The sequence below is a fragment of the Rissa tridactyla genome, chromosome 9 (genome assembly GCF_028500815.1).
Source record: "Rissa tridactyla isolate bRisTri1 chromosome 9, bRisTri1.patW.cur.20221130, whole genome shotgun sequence".
NCBI lineage: Eukaryota > Metazoa > Chordata > Aves > Charadriiformes > Laridae > Rissa > Rissa tridactyla.
This window is the reverse complement of record NC_071474.1, coordinates 33950219-33967921: the sequence shown is the minus strand read 5'-3', so window position 1 is coordinate 33967921 and position 17703 is coordinate 33950219. Positions and strand designations below refer to the sequence as shown.

Below are 17703 nucleotides of genomic sequence, written 5' to 3'. Positions count from 1 at the left end.
AGGGATACCATGGGAAACAGGAGCTCCCTCAATCCAAGGTGCATTCCCAAATCCACAGAACAGGGTCTCTGGGAGACAGGCATGGAAGTCGAACAGGGTACAGATGAGTTCCTTACTTATCAAAAAAACAGGTATGTTATTATAACATGGGAAAAAAATAAAAACAACCCAGAACAAAGTTACAGAGATCTCCTTGTTCTGATCCATATCACACCACATGGACAGATAAAACATCACCTACTGTGAACCGTTCGAGCTGTTTAAGACTCTGTATCTACCCCCAAAAAATCCCAAATCAAAGTTATTTCAAATTTCATTAAAAATTCAATAAAGTAGTAAGAACTAAGTCTTACTGATACTTTTTCAAGAGTGAAAAAAAGTACCAAGAGCACACAGCTGGAAGTATCAATAATATATTTCACTTCATGAAACTTACGAAAAATTTCCTTAACTGCACTATGCACTATTGCAGCTTTACCAGCCCTTTATCGAAAAGATGTGCACATCTACAGCTTTTCTTCTCCCATGAAACTGGGATGTCAAAAGTAAACAGCATTTAATGAATTTTATAACTCAAGTAAGAACAGTAATAGCAAATACTGACAGACTGAGAGAAGGGAGAAAAGGAAAGAACAGCTCATCTAAAGTGCTCAGCTTAGAAAAGGCAATAAATAAGAATTGCAGATGTCCCATCTACTTCACAGAATCTAGTTCAGCGTACGTACGCTCCTCAAACCTAAGGTTTCCCAAGAAAAGCAATAATTCTGGTGAAAAGTGGCAGTTACTTGGATTCAAAAGCTTTCTTTCAAATGCTCACATGAGATAGGAACAAGTCAGCAAAAAAAATAAATAAAAAACGCTTCACAAAGTATTGTTCCCTATACTAGTGAATAATGCACAAGAAAAGATAGTATGTTGTTTATATGGTTCACTTTCATGATACACTAAAAAGGTAGTTACAGGCAAATGCACAAAGATAACCCACACAGTATCACATCCTGTCAATCTTAATATTTTTACCTCAGTGTCTCTAGACTATGTCATGCCACATGATATAAAAATCCATGAAAAAAAATAAATCAATTTGGATGTTTCCTTTACAACTATCTCTCCTCTAGTTAAAATAAAAAATAAAAAAAAAAATCTAAGTGTGTCAGTGTTGTAGCTTCTTCTGAACATCTTTTAGTTCTTCAATAATCTGCATTTAATATTCTCCTCTCTGTATCACTGAAGGGACACTATTACAGGATAAGAAAATAATGGGATTGAATGTAAAACCATTTTTGAATTAGATGCTGCGGGAGAGGATGAATTGCTCACCTAGTGCCTCCCATCACCTTAACTGGCTTGCAGGAGATCCTAATCCCTAAGAGAAAACAGGTCCAAGAGATTAGCAACTGCACAGGGAGCAGAGGCAGTGCTGATGGAATCGCTACTCCAAGCTGACATTAATAAGGGCAAGCAACTGTACAGCACACAAATGACAGCGTGATCCCACGTTCTGGCCTGTGCTACATGCGAAGTATGTCTACAGAGGAACAACCAAGGGTATCGCTGTGACATGCGCTGGCAAGCCGTGCCAGGACAAGCCAGACTTTAGCACGCATCAGCAGGCATAGGTATGATCCTCTTGTAACCCAAGTTTATATATTGAATCCATGAAGCCCACACTGATCTTTAATATATGGCTCTCCACTGCTCAGCTATACAGATAAGAGCGCTACCGTACTATAGCCCTACCTGCACTTTTGTTTAAGAAGGAATTACCTCTACTGAAAGATGTAAATAGAGCACAATCTGCAGGACCCATCGCTTACTAGCTACCAACTTTCAAAGAAAACAGTACTTATCTACAACCTTGTCTTCAAGGTTTGAAGACAGACAAATTGACAGATTACCTGGTAATTATTTTGGTTTTGTGACAGCCTCAGTTGACTTGAAGATGTAAAATGAGGAGAAAAGGTACTTCTTGATGGATTAGCACTGCTATATAATGTACTGGATGTTGTATGTAATGAGGTCCGTGCAGGCAAGTGGTAGTCTCTGTTATGGTAGAGAATATTGTCAGGCATGTCCCTGGCATTCACCATGTGTGAACTACAGCTCACGTTTCTTCCTGGCCCAGACAAGGCTGCACTTTGGTTCTCTACTCGAACAGAACTGCTGCTTTCACAGTATCTTGAATAGCTCTGTATTTGTGCTCCCATGGATGCTAGTTCTTCTTCTCTAGCATATTCGTCATCCACATCTCCAGTTTCCATCGCAATGGACAGACAGCTGCCTTCCACTGAGCAATGCTTCTGCGTTGCGCTTCCTCCCACAATTCTTTGAGGTTGATCTGTAACTGCCAGAGAAAACACTTCACGGATTTCCAGATTTTGCGTGCTACAAGAAGGGTCCCTGGTATTAGCCCTTTGTCCAGGGGGCACATGTGATGCAAGAGCCGCATGTTCTGGTTTTTGTAACCTTTGACATCCCACGGGCTCAGCTTTACAGGGTCTGTGGCATATCATGGGTTTCTGAGGTAACACCAACTCTGCGGTCTGGACTGATGAACCACCATAGCTTTTTTTAGTGTGACTATATATGGAGTTTGCAGAATTCAGTACGCTTGTTTGCCTAGATAAAATAATAGTCTTTTCTCCTACTAATAGGGAAGCATTTTTACAATGTGGTACTTGTCGTCCTATAGGGATGTGCTGCTGCTGAAACTCTGTATCGCTTTTTCCTGGTAGCCGTGGAATAGAGGTTTTATGTATTTCTGCCACTGAAGCGTTTGCCTGTTTGGTGGATCCTTGCCTACTGGTTGAACTAGCAGGACTGTATATACCAGTAACTATTACATCGTTATTAGAAGAGGTCCAAGAAGACTGCTGACTTTGGGATCGAGCAATATTTACCACGTTCCTAACTGCTGCTTCTGGAGGTACTGAGGGAGTAGTAGGGACAGTCCCCGGGGGGGTGCCCCCAGATTCTACAGCACTCTTGCTGCTCATCTTCCTTCGTTTATTGCCAACCCACGTCTGCAAACAACAAACAACAATGACAACAAACACAAAACAAAGCATTAAAGAAGCAGAAAAATTAGGCAATTCCATTTTTAAGTATATCTGATGAAATGTTAAGTGTTCGAGACCTAAGTTTACAGATATGTAAATCATTTACTGATTAGACAGCATCTGAACAATACACGGTGGAAATCCATGCCTCTCATGCTTGGGATTCATACACTAATACACATGAGAACCCCAGTCTCAATTCCAAAGCCGCAGTTTCTCAGAAGTCCTGGGACTGCATCGTGCCTTCTGTCCCAAAGTTACCCTTAAGATTTATAACATTGACACCACTGTGACTAATTCTCCCAACTCAAGTTTTTAATATTTAGCACTTTGGAATGTAGAACCATCACTCAGGTATGTAGCTAAACTTTTGTAACCAGATAACTGAGAGATACAACCTTCAAAACTGCCTTGAACAGAAACTGCCAATTCTTGAATGTAGATGAGAAGAAAAAGAACTCCTCTATGACACAACCACAAGACAATTTTGTGAAGTATTCAGACTTATGGACTAATTCCTCCTCTGCCAGCTGCACAAATCAAGATCCGACATCAAAATCTGCTTTTGAAAGACACTGATAGACAAGATTGGGACCACTGGGATTTGACTCCAACAGAAGTTTGTTATTATGGACATTTCCAAAAGTGACAATGACAGTATATGACTCTGTGTAAAAGAATAGTAGAGGAAAAAAAATAAAATGCAGGTTCTATGGCAGTTGCGCACAGGTTAAAATGTACTGCTGTTTTAAATACACAGGAAGGCCTGTCCTGCAAGTAACACATTAAGATGTAGCTAAAAGAACTGAAGGGAAAGCATTAACTTCAGTATTTCAAGACAAAGAAACTCAATCTGGTGGAAGCATCACATCTAACGCTGGAAGTGTAAGTGCCACCTAACTATTCCTGGCAGTTTTCATGATCAGAGAGACAAGACTTGCTCAATTCTTTCACACTGTATGTCTGTACTGAATGTGAGGGCACAAGCGAGCAGGATACAAGTGCCAAAAAACGAAATACAAGCTTCACATCTGATTATACTGGTTATGAAAAGGATCAGATACCCATATAGAGATACGGTGAAACAGTTTTCTGCACCACTCTGGACAGCATCTGCTGCACACCTAAAACCAAACCAAAGCAAGATCTCAACAGTCAGCAACCCAAACCCACTGATATAATCAATAAACTCCCTCACCCCGCAACAAGCAAACTGCACTGAGTACCTATCTTGGGTCTCCATCTCATCGCATGAAAGCAGGAAATCTTTCTTCACATACCAATACCTGCTAAAGAAGTAAACAGATTTCGCTACAGGAGAATACACGTGCCTGCCATACAGAAGTATGCTGAAGCCCCCATTCCATTCCACTAATTTTTGTTGTCAGATTTTACAAAATGCCTAATTTGAGGCATGTACTGCTGCATGGAGTAAAATCTCAGTTACTAGTGATAATTTTTTTTTTTCTCAAAAGCAGAAGTCATAGTCACAGATCTCAAGTTACCTTCCTTCGTCGCATAAAACAATATGCAATAAAAAATATAGAAGATCAAATTTATTTTTTCGTAATTTCTGCTCAGTCAGTAAACTTTCAAGATAGAAATCACAACTAGAGACACTGCAATTTTTGGACCAGGAAAAAAAGATTTCATCCCAAACTTTTCCAACTGTACAGAACTAAAACCTGAAGTTTTTCCTCGCAGTTTTCCTGAAAAGAAATGCTTTCAAAGAAATGCAAATAACTTACTAGCACTACTATTCACTTGGGATTAAAGTACAGTTTCATGAGACAGCACAAGTCAGATTTGTCACTGCTGAAAGAGTCCCATTCTCCTGACCATCTCCCCAGCCTCTTACTCCCACCATTTACCCAAAAAAGCACCCACCTGAAGGATGAGTGAGTGCAACTCTCCCAAAAGGCATAAAACTGAATCAGGGAAGGAAAAAAAAAAAAAAAAACCAACCAACAAAAAAACCCCCAAAACAACAAAAGTTTTGGTAAGGTTAGCAAATTTAACTGGGTTACTCTGACATTGAATAAATATGAGAGATGATCAGCACAAGAAGATGGGTGAGAAAGAACTGCACAGCTGGGAGAACGGAACGAGTACAAAACCTCCTATTTTTAGCACTGTGAGACATCAGCACTGAGAAGAATTATGTAAAACTATACCCTTAGACTGAAAGGGAAGCTCTACACTGTTACCAGCTTCATAGTCATAGTATTACTTTGGGATGTGACAGAGGAGTCATTAAGGACAAAATATCCTAGGAAAAGGGACACAAATCTTTGTTTCAATCAAATTCCCCAACTAGCAAGTTTTGGGAGCACTTTCATGAGCACTGGAAGCATTACTGAAATTCTTAACTATTATTTAGCAGGAGGAGAAGCTCTCAGAAGAGACAATACCTTGAAAGTCCAGCTGTTAAGAAAATTACCTAGAATTTAAGAGACCCCGATTTTACATTCCCTGTTTGAACAAGGTAGAACTGGAACAGACTGTGACTGTTCCACAATCCAGACAGACACCACAGAGGGACTGTCAGTGGTGCCTGGACATTAGCTCTGACCAGAAGGTCCATCCTAAACCCGAACTTAAAATGTCCTCAGGAAATCTTTCAAGAGGTGTAAAAGAATAACGAAGCTGTAACTCTTCTGATATCTGCTGTTGTGCTGTGGGGAGAACCCCACACCACCTCCCTGATCGCCGCTCCCAGCACTGTGAAAATCAGACTTGGGGCGCTTTTGCACTTGATAAAATCACATTGTTCACATTTCATGTAAAGACAAAAAGCAACCAGCAGAAGTATGCTAATATTAATGAACGAACCCAGGCCATTGAAGCCTGATGTAGCTAGAATACATATCTACTAAATTTGAAGAGGGCCAGGGTTTTTTTCCAAGGAGTAGCTCTACCACATTTCCTGATTTTGAAAGGGAGAACATATTTTTCTGTATTGCAGTAATAAATCTGTAGATTTACATCAAAACATAAATAGGACTTCTATTTTTTTTTTCCCCAACATAGGTCAAGATTGGAAAGACAGGATGTAGTTCTTTGGGACTAGGCTATAGAAATCCTGTTTCGGGGAAAGAATATATTCATAGAGTTATGATATTTGAATTACAAGAGTTACATTTAGGGAATTCATGTTCCTATTATAGTCATAGCTGCAAGTGCCAGCTGCAACCCAAGTATCAGTCTGCTAGACGTTGTGCAAAGAAGTACTAATTCTGTCCAAGAGTTTCATAGGAAAAAAAATAAAAAAGGAAGGGATTAGGAGAGGCAGAAAGGAGGGGTGTAAAGAAGATAAAGCTAAGATCATGCAACAATATCACCTATGCAGGACAGATGCTGGGTTTGTTTTCATTGCACTTCACAAGTAAGACGAAAGTTCAAGTATTGCAAATAAGGGCTCAGTAAGGGAAGAAAACTAAAGGAAGAAGGTCATGATATATTAATGCAGAAAGGGAAACAGGGGGAAAGGGAAATATGAAGATGAAGAGTGAACGACTGCAAGTAGAGGAGAGACTGGCTGCCTCCTCTAGGTCCTTCAATCAGAATAAAAATAAAAACACAGGCCCCAACTGCATCATCAGCATCCAGATTCCTGTTACAACCCTTTGTCTGTTCCAGGGAGTCTGAATTTCTGGCTTTCAGAACTTCCCACCACCTAGAGCTGAGAAAGTAAGTTTTAATAATTACAGAATATTTTAAGGGAGGGGAATCCGGGTAAGAATTAGGGAGCAGGAGGGGTTGTTACTGTCAATACACCACTGGTACACCACTTAAAAAAAACTAGACTAATTTTACTTCTTCCTCTTCAGTGTCCAGCATTGCAGTAACTCCTTGTAGCTCCACTACCGTCGTTTTTTTTTCAGCTAATGCTTCATGATTTCTATTTCTGCTGAGACAACAGCCATTTTGTTGTCTAGTGTTTCACAAAAGGATTATTATTTCCCTTCCCATGGAATTCATAGACTTTGGAAGAGCTCCTGTTAGCCTAGTCATACTAGTGACATTCCTCTTTTATAAGAAAAGAATGTACTCACTGTAAATAACTATGAGGGACAATATTTATGATTGTGACATGGAATACAAGCGTGACAGAGTGTGTGAAAAGAAATACTTCCACAATTATTCCCCCAAATACATTAGATTATAGAAATTTGTTGAATTTAAGAATAGTTTCCTAATAACATGACCTTTCTTTGATACAACACATTGCACAAGGTTTCTGTTGGGCAAACTAATTCACAATTTAATAAAAAAAAAAAACAAAAAAACAAAACCCAAACCAAAACACAACAAAAGACAAACAACAACCCAAAAAAACCCCAAACACACACACAAAATCACTCCTTGTGCAATCCAGGCCCCTGCTAAATACAGCAATCATGTGAAGACATTTTAGCAAAAATAAACTATAAACAGGCTCATTGGATAAAAATGAACGTCACACACGCATACTGAAGTCTGATTTAGGACAAGTATGAAGTTAGAGACTCCAGTCCTCTACAGATATGTTATGTAAAGAAATGAAAGTGTATAACTTTAACACACAAATTTGGAAGGCCTCAGTACTTACCCTGACTACACTGAAGTCCAGTTTAGTTTCTTGTGCACACTGCAATATGAGCTGAAAGCAATTTTTACTTTGATTTGTCATTCCATTTTCATAATAACGCTGCAATATCCTTTGTTGTTCTACAGTAAATACAGAACGCAGATTCATCTAAAAATAAAAGAAGATACTCTGAAAGTTGGAATAAAAACTGTAATACTTGCAGAATGCACAGGCTCTCATTTATGCTTGTGATAACGCTAAGTGTTGACATGTTTTCTTTACAGAATCCTTTACCAACACTTTTACTTATTTTCAAAAAAAAACCTGTTAGTCAGCAGTAGTGATTCCTTTGCAGTAGACTCAAGTTGAACAGGTGAACTATATGTTTGGAACAACACTGACAGCCTTTCATAAATAAATAAATAATGTATTGCACTGCTAAGTTCAAGAGCCTCTATATTTCAAAGAGAAAGTTTTTCCCTTAAAAAAAATAATAATAAAGGCATTTGGCAAAATAGAGTAACAGCAGTGGCTCCAATAATATTGGCACATCAGTTTCCCCTCCCCTACCAAAAAAAAGGAGACAAAATCTGAGATAAAATGAAGGTGACTGTTCAGCACAAGTAAAAGTTTCCACCGCCTCCAACTTCAGCAAATCCTACACCCCCTTACAGCTGGTCATGCTACTCCTCCTGCTGTGCCAGCACCGGCACCTCCCAACTGCAAAGTCACAAAGATCAAGGACGAGAACTGAAGACCAGCTTGGGGGAAAAAAAACCCAAAAAAAGGCTTTAGGAAGTTCTGGTCCAGCCCAACGCAATGCTAATGCTCTAATATTAACATGTTCTAATATTAACACGAAGGAGGGACCACCCAAATCACAGCCTGCATTCAGAAAGGTTCGAGCTACTGTGAAACTGTACCCTCAGGCTAGAAATCAGGCTTTTTAAGAACACTTAAGGGTTGTTTTACAGGAGTATACACCAACACTGGCTACAGGACCTCAGGATGCATTCCTGCCCCTCTGCTTTGTCCAAAGCGGTGCTCACCCAGAATGGAGAGACCCAGGCTCCTCCCAGGCTAACAGCAACTCTTCAGGTCCTGTTTTCAGCCTGCTGAGCCAGCTCAGGATTGGGTTCCCCATGAGAGATCTTCGCTGTGTGGGGACAGGGCAGACAGGGACCACTGTGGTCCAAGCCCCTGGGCACCCAGAGGCTCTGCCGGGGAGCAGCATCCCCCTGTGAGCCTGCCCTCCGTCCCACACACTCCTGATGGTGTGGCCCCATGGCGAGCAGCATCGCCCCATGGCCAGCATAAGACAGACCCTTCATGGCATCCCCACCAGGCCATGCCTTGGCCAGGCTCAGCGCAGGGCTATGCCAGGCCACAGCCGAGGCAGGGGGTGGCCAGGGAGGAGGCAGCCTCTTCATCAGCAGTTTGATGAACGCGTTAAACAAGACACAGCTTTGTTACACATGAAAATTCATGCCCTAGCTTGGAAAAGGCAAACAGCTGAATATCACCAAGTACAGAACAGACTCCCTAGTGGCAAACTGAAATTTTATGCTCTTGTTATATGTTCTATATGGGTAACAAATACAATCCTCTGTTTATACGTAAGAAAAGAAGAGCCCCATCATCACAGATTTCCAGAACAGGGTCTTTATTTTGTCCCAAACAGGAGGCCACCAGCTGAGACACTGCAGGCACTGGCCAGGAACAACCTGCATCCAACTTCGTGTCTCAGAAAGCAGAAAAGTTACCAGCCACATCTCTTTTTAATACTTTCAGTACATGTATCAAAATAATGCAGAAGAAACTAAGGAGTAAGAAACCATACCATCATCTTGTAGGAAAATAAAGGGGATGAGGGAATCCTTTGTGGCTACCAAGCTTTTAGCTACCATTTTTGGAAATTGTGGATGGAAAGGAGGAGACTAGCAGTACACTTAATCTTTGCACAGGAACTGCTTCTAATTTAGAGCAAATAAAATTATTAAGGACTCAAAAGCAGGAGCAGACACCCAGCTCCTTTCACATTATTAATCAAGATGATTATACTATGTTGTGGTAATGGTTACTGGAGTTCAAAAGGCCTCTATGAAGAAAAAGATTAATAGCTAGAGTTTGTAGTAAAATGCTTGAAGGCTAGAGCTTTGACTTCAGAGTTTACTTTCCGCTGTATGTCAACAGACAATAGAAAAATCACTAACTACCAATTGGTAAAAATTACTGGTTTCTTTTCAATAATACTTAAAACAGAAGATGATTTTTCAATCACATTTTTACCTCTGTTCCCAATTCTTGTTTACCCTCTCAATCTAGTGCATTAATAAATGCAGCACTATCAGCTGCATTACAAGTCAGGTGTTGCCTGAGTTATGCCTCCCCCAAAACGTGTATTCAGCCATAGTCAGAGATCGGCAAAGGAGACTCTTGCTCTGAATACTTCATTGTTTAAAGAAATTTACAGCAAGCAACAGAGGAGACAATTATTAGCCCATTAACAAATCAATAAAGTTCATAAAAAACTACTTCATAAAATTCAGAACTGTCTTCTGATCTCTCAAGTGGACACGCATGATGATGCAGTCACCAAATGACTTGTTACTTTTAAAGAATGCATAAGAATTAATTTTGTGATTTTTTTTTTCCTCCTGCATGATTGGCAGGAGCCAGCTTGCACTTCTGTGTATACTACTCTTTCAGTACCAATGGTCCTGTTTTATTTAGTTGAGAAGAGTTCCCACAAATGACCTCATCAGAAATAGTTACAAACCTTCTACCTTTGCAGATCCAGATGAAGTCTGTCATCCAATAGCTCCAGCATTTCTATACATAGGCTCATCAAAAAGAAGCATGCTCTCCAAATAGTTCATCAATTACAATGAAGACTCCTCCAATTGCAAGATAAATTTTTAGAATCAGACCTGATGACTTGCAAGCGAAGACGTGTGTCAGGTCCTTGACGCATTTTTTAATTACGTGGATTTCTGAATCCAAAGTCACTTGTGTTAGAATACTTTCATTGTTGTATTTGACATCTGTAGTTTAGATAAGGACAGGGTAGAACATTTTGACAAAATCTCTTATCTTCAGCTAAACCTATATGTACTGCATGACAGACTTTGCCTAAACTCAAGAGAGGTCATGGTCTGGTTTAATAAACAACTAATTTTTGCAGTTTATTTTAATTACTTGTAAACTACACCTGCCAACCATAATACTGGTAAGATTCCTTAGTAAATTCTGCCTTGAATCTAGGCAAGTAGAGCTCAGAGGATCTGCGCAGAGGCCATAAGAAACTGATTTAAATAGATTGCAGGAGCCTATAGACACAGAGTTATGGAAGCTGAGTCACAACTTTAGTTTACATTTCAACATCTAAACTTTCAAATAAGCAGGTGAGAATTTATTAATGCTTTTTGTGTTTCAAATATACTGAATCCTAAGTCAACAGACAGTTCTGTACCATTTCTCACTGCCCCACCTATCCACACCCATATTTACCAAAACTACAGAAGGGATGTTACGATATTCTTAAAATATCAGTAGCTATCCTGCTATGTAAATCTATCTTACTCATTCTGCTCTGCCAATTAATTCATCCTTTCTTTTTTTTTTTTCCCCCTAAAAAAACCTGTCTTTTACCAGAGGCAACGGAAAACTAGGGGTAAACTGCAGTATAAACCACGCATAATGTTCAGTAGGGCTATGCAGGCAGCTACCTCTGCCCAACAGCAAACCTTGTTCAAATTCTACTCAAAATATTAAAGTCAAAGCAAAATAACCAAACCACTGGATCTACCAGTCCACTACAAGTCAGTCTATTATATCCCATAATACTTTGAACCATGCTACAGCTGCTTGGTATAACATGGTTATTAACAAGTAGATAGATGTTAAGCTCCAGCCAGCACGGAAGTGATAGATAACCTCAACATACAGCACTGATGCCTGGACTAAAGCCCCAGTAAACCCATTCCGCCCCCAGGAAGCTGTAGGGCAGTTTTTGCTGTTTGGCTGCAGATGTAGCACAACCCCACACGACACAGGCTCCGGTCACGGCTGGGCAGGAAGTACAACTTCACATGAAGATCTCAGATTACACAGACCAAGAGAAAAGAAATGAAGAATCATAAGATTTTTTGCTTTTTAACTGCCTACATAATTTCTAACTAGATATAAAAGATCACAAGATTATTACTACTGTTTTTACTACTAACAGCAAGCTCCAAGCATTCCATCTCAATACCCTAGGACAAAACCATAACTGGCATACTGATTTCACACTAGTGTGTAGGCCATTTGGCAATATTCCTTCTCTTGCAGGTTAAAAGCCCACTGATAGTAAGTCACCTGTAAAGTCCAGTGGGAAATCAGTTTGCTATCAGCAGTTCTTCAGGGCTTATTTAGAGTATTTAAACCAGTACCCTGTATTGAATAAACCAATTACTGAATGATTGGAAGCTCCAAAGCAATCACATTAATCCATGAAGCGCTGACTCTGCACATCCCATCTTCATAGGTAACAAGTTTTGCTCACTTTCCACACCTGTCAGACCTAGAAATTTTTCTACATTAAATACACTGAGCATTCAAACACATCTAAAAGAGCATAATGTTACTGTCTCTGAGACTACATTAATACAGATTAATACTAGATTCATCGAAGGATTACACTGGTTTTGGGGTTTGAGTTTTTTTTGAGAAGTGTCACGAAGAAAACTGATGCTAAACAGGTTATACAAAACAAGATACTAATTCTTACATTTTTCTCTAGTATGGGAGATCCATGACAGTCAGTGGAAATATATACAAACTAGAGGTAACTTACAAAGAGCTGACATTACTAAGCAGTAAGGTAGCTACATTAGTATCAACAGAATGAGCATGTCATATGCCTTCATAGTAGACTTAAGTATTACTCAGAACAATTGCAGTAACTTCAAAAGAAATTAACTGCTTTTCCCAATTTGTGTATCTACGAAGCACTCATTTCTTCAGGATTTCTCACCTTTGTCTTGAACCTCAGACTCCAAGTTAGAAATCCATGTGGATTTTTATTATACCTTCATTTTGATCTTGACTTGCCAAGCTTAGAAAACATGTATTTGAGCTTCTGGGAAGCCAGGTGTCCAGTTGGTTGGCAACACATTGGCACTGAAAAGACTTTGTTACAGAAAAGAACTCCGTGAAATTTAATAAAATTCAGACAATGCATTATGCAAACTGAAAGTCCATGAACATAAGTTATGTTTTCACTTCAATAAAAGGGGCAAAGTAGTATTTTTAAGGATTCAACATCTGCCTGCTCTGCAAATAAATAAGGTAGCCTTGGCCAAGTATGTTGCTGTTTATGTGACAGTGCAGAAACTAATCTATGACAAACGAGCACTTTCCTGTAAGTACCTCCTCCACCCCTGCTATGTGTTCTAGGCCAACTAATATCATTCAACTTTCCACTTTGGTGGTCTCCCACTCCTCAACCTTCTGTAAACCCATCAAGATAAAGATGTTGTTCTTCATTCCCTTTCCAAACCGAATACTAACGAAAAAAACTATTATCATACTAGCAGAAGAATCCCTTCAACTATATGCAGTGGTTCAGGAGACTTAAATGTGGTCCAAGTGCTAAGTCAGGCACTGGGACACATGAGGGATCTAAGGCTGGTAAGTACGAAGACGGGAAGTCCACGCCCTTCAGTTTGTCCAAGAGTGCTGAGTACGAGCCTCACGAAGGACAATCCTACTAACACACTGTGCCCGGTCACATCGGCTCCTCCTCAGACGAGATTAAGGTTATTCTTACAGCTGAACTTCTTTAGACTTCTTTAGACTTCTTTAGCTGCTTGAGCAACTTTTTCCACAGCATCCACCTTCTTTCCCTTTCTGTGGCAAGAGTGAGCTCAAGTGGAGGGGAGAACACGGAAGAACTAAAGCCCAGTTTGCTTCTGAAGTAATAGCGCATTTGCTTCGAAACAGGTACTTAATGTAACTATCATCTCACACAGCATGCTGCAAATGCCTAGTCCTTCCACTACAGTTACTTTATTCAACATCCAAAATTATGAATCTCTCCAGGGAGACCTGCTGAAGCCCAGAGATGTATTTTTAGAAACTGATGAAGACAACTCGGTGTCAAGGAGTACCACAAAAGAAAGAGCAATAATAAGAAAACGGAAATAATCCTCTATCAATGATCCCCTGGTTAAAAAAAAATAAAAAATAAAAATTCCAAGAGTTATTTAGCTGTTCTGTAATGACTACTTAAAAGATCTGGAAGCTAAAAAAAAAAAAGAAAAAAAATTTCCTGTGGTCTAAAGTCTGCCTACAGTGCACAGCATTATAGTCTTAGCATCAAAGTCTCAATATTGCTGAACCAAGTATACTTACTTACAAGGTGGGTCTTTATAGAATGGTACATTAATGCTAATTAATTTGAAAAATAGGAAATAAAAATGATACTCCTCTCATTTCAAACATTAACAAAAAACAGTCTTGGATTTGAAATTATAATTAATAAAAAAAACCCAAAATTCACTCAGAGTACAAGCCACCAAAAGTAACTAAGTGTAAAAAACTTCATGGTATAAAACATTATAAAACTGTCAGTGATTAACACATATATACAAGGGAACAAGCAGTTTCTGAGAGGTTGTTTTGTTTTTTTTAACCTCAGCACCAAACTAACATTTGTTTGGAAAAAAGTCATCTTAAATCTGTAAATCTATTACTGTTTCAGTCTGTCTACCCATAACAGGTACAAGAAGAAAATCAGCACACTCCTCAATTTATTTCTTTTTTTTCTTTCCCTCCACAGGTCTCCAGTGGTACAAAATAACAAGACTCGGCGCCAATACAAATGTGAGACAAAAATGCAACTCTAATAAGAAAGCTACTACATACATAAATAAAACAAGACTGCAGCAGCGAGACTATTACTACAGCCTTAGAAACCTGAACTGTACCAGCAATTACCCAATTCACTTTCTGTTCTGCCAAAAGCTCACAATTTTTTACACACCCAAATGGAAAGAAAACAACAAACCAACTCCTCAACTTACATATCTGTGGAGACACTGGATCAAGCAACAATGCTTGATAATCTGGATTTGTGGGTTACTGCCTCCTTCCTACACAGGCCAAAATAGTTACAACTATACAACTGTAAGAGCAGTAGGTTATGTTTATGGTTGGGTAAGTGTAATATACCGACCAGCTCGTAAAACTACTTTTAAATATCCATGACTCGCAGCACAATTGCATCTCTCTTCACTAAGTACAGCATTGGTAATACTGTATTACAGTTCTACCTATAAAATTCAGCCCTTTATTAGGGACAAATTAGGCAGCCCTCAGTAACTTAATAACATAATAACCTATGACCACAACTCTACAAGTTTATGCATCCCATCCCACTTTATTCATGCAAATGAGGCTTCAACTGGATTAGCCACGTTTTAAATTGTGTACACAAGGGTTTGTAAGACCTATGTCAGAAAAAAAAGGAAAGGAATACTGAAATGCAGTTTTACTCTGAAGATGCGAGCTGCTTCAAGACTCCACTTCGGAGGATAAAGAACTACTTTTGCTTAGCGAGATACAATCTACCTACCACATCGGAAGCCCTAGGCTAACAGAAGGCAGGGGGCGGGGTTGGGGATTGCATGTTATTCCCCAGAGCGGGGCGAGTCTGTGTGCAACACAGGCACTTCCACAGCCAGACCTCCCCTGGCACCATCGTCCCTCCAGAGTGCCACAGACAGCACAGCCAGCGCACTCCTTCCTCCTCACTCCCTTCCAAACACAACGGGGATAAAACGTGACAGAAGGACACCCTGGTCAACTGCCACCGCCACGGGCTGTGTCCGGCACCAGAACAGGGCTGATACGGCCTTCGAGAGGTCCAAGTCCTGAGGGGAAACAAGGGTTGAGCCGTTCCGTGACAAGCCCCTGCAGCTGGACACCTCCTGCCCCACTCAGGCCTGGGCACTCGCCTACCCCTGCGTGGAGCCCGCAGGCCTCACACCACGAGGCAACGACCAGCTTTCTTCTTACCTCCGCCCAACCGCCCCCCCTCAAAGCCTCCAACTGCACCAGCCCCAGCCTCAAGGAGCTACCCCCGACCTGACGCGAGGGTTAAGAAGGAAAGAGCTGAGGGGAGCCATGAAGGCCCGCGGCCGCCCCGCCGGGCAGGACCGCACCCCCTCGGCGCATGCGCCCACACCTCCCCTTCCCCCCCCCCCCGCCCCCAGCAGCGCGCAGGCGCAGTGCGGCCGAGGCGGCGCAGGCGCCCGCGGCTCCCCGAGCGTCCGTGCGCATGCGCACTTCCCCACCGGCGGCGGGCGCCTCTGCGGGGCCGCCGGGGGAGGCGCAGTGCGCCTGCGCGCCCGAGGTGGGTCTGCCAGCCCCACCGCCAGGCCGCCGGCCCAGGGGCATCATCATCACCACCATCATCATCATCACCACCATCATCATCACCATCATCATCCTCCCGGCCCGCCCGCCGCGCCCCTCCCTGCCGCGGGACCCCGCTGTGTCGTGCGTGTCTCCCCCACCACCACCCCCCCCCCCGGCTTAAGGGACTCCCCGCCGCCACTCCCCCCCCCCCCCCCCCCGCCGCCAGCGCCGCGCTCCGGCCTTACCGTGCTGCGGCGGGGGGCTGCGGATTCAGCCGGTTTTTTCGGCTGGGTCGGTCCCGGCGTCACACAATGAAATCAGCGCCTCCGATCATTAATTCTCATCATGATCGTGACGTCAGCGCAGACAGCGGCCAATAGGAGCGTAAGATCAGCGCCGGCCGGGACAGTGCTCGCCCCCGCCCCTCGTCGCGGCGGGGGAGCGGTCGCCACAGCGCCCCGGGCCTGTTTCACAGGCCCGGGGCGCTGTGGCGACCGCTCCCCCGCAGCCCCGCCGCTCCCTCAGCCCACAGACCCGTCGCCCCCACGCCTCACGCCGCCCGGTCTGTCCCCCCCCCTTCCCCGCCACCGGCCCCTCCGGGTGGTGGTGGGTGCCCCCGGCGGGTGGAGGTGGGCGTGTAAAGCCATCCCGGCGTTTTCTGACAGAAAATTCGCCCTGTTTGGCAACGTTTTTATTGTGCGGATGGGCAGGCGCGCCTGGTAAAATCTGAGGAGGGTCAGGATTTCGATTTACGTGAACGTTAACGGCAGCCGAGAAATAAACTTTTTATTGGTTGGGGTGAACGCGTTTTGTCTGGGAAGAAAGGAAATGGCGGTCTCCGCAGGTGGGCAGCACAGGGATGGTGCCCTCATGGAGGCGGGACACGCCAGCTGTGTCTTGGCCCCGGACAGCCTGGCAGTGCCTTGGCTGGAGCTGGCGATGGTCCGAGCCCCACAACACAACCTCCATGTGCTCGTGGTGCTGTGGGAGCCCACGGTACAGCCCGGCGTGTGGGTGCCAGCCTTCCTCCTCCTCCTTGTCCAGGCTCCGTCTCCCAGCCAAAAGGAAACCTAGCCAACGAACAAGCGGGAATTCCGGTACCGCTCATCCGCGCTGACGGATTATGTGATAGAAATCACATGAAGTAATAATTTATTGGCTCGGCTGTAGGAACACTAGGAAGTCCCAATCAGATTGGAAGCTTTGCTGTGTTAGTTACGCAGCTTCTAGATACACCGTGTCCCTGTCCTGAGTAGTTTATGCTGTTAAGTCACGATGTTAAAATATTAAAACAGGTGATTAATTTTATGCAATGGCTTTAATCAGAACTCTCAGTAAACATTTCTGCAGGACTGAAATAAAAGAATTGCCACTGGTTATTTGTAGGCGGGGAGGAGAAGAGCCATCAATGTGTATGTTTTTAAAATTACAGTAAGTTACATTGTTTAAAAATATTAACACTGATTTTTGACGTATTTAACTCTCTTTCTGGCTACCTAAAGTTTTGTCTATGGTTTTCCATGCAGCAGCAAGATGTGTTGAACGTTCGCTCATCCACAAATAAAATACATCCTTCTAGAGCATCCTTCAGGAGTTGAATGTTCTGTCCACAGTGTAATTACATTTCCTTCACCACCCTGGAGCGTCAGTCAGTCAATTAATAAAGTTTAA

At 42.3% G+C, this 17703-nt stretch overlaps 1 protein-coding gene across 8 annotated transcripts in view; it reads right to left on the bottom strand.

Moving 5' to 3' along the window:
* Positions 1–16426, bottom strand: part of HDX (highly divergent homeobox) — a 53299-nt gene extending 36873 nt beyond the window's left edge. Inside the window, exons 1-3 of one of the 8 annotated variants that reach the window (XR_008468457.1) lie at positions 16278–16426; positions 7651–7797; positions 1899–3023 (exon numbers count right to left, since the gene is read on the bottom strand). Coding sequence is in view for 7 of the 8 variants with exons in the window: in XM_054214531.1 (XP_054070506.1) it covers positions 1899–3023; positions 7651–7797 (1272 nt within the window). In the remaining variant the exon portion in view is untranslated. Of the gene's footprint in view, positions 1–1898; positions 3024–7650; positions 7798–8678; positions 10389–12646; positions 13775–15690; positions 15826–16277 lie in introns of those variants that run through there. The other 7 variants (XM_054214531.1, XM_054214529.1, XM_054214525.1 and 4 more) reach the window with 7 other exon arrangements.
* Between the last annotated feature and the right edge of the window lie 1277 nt (positions 16427–17703).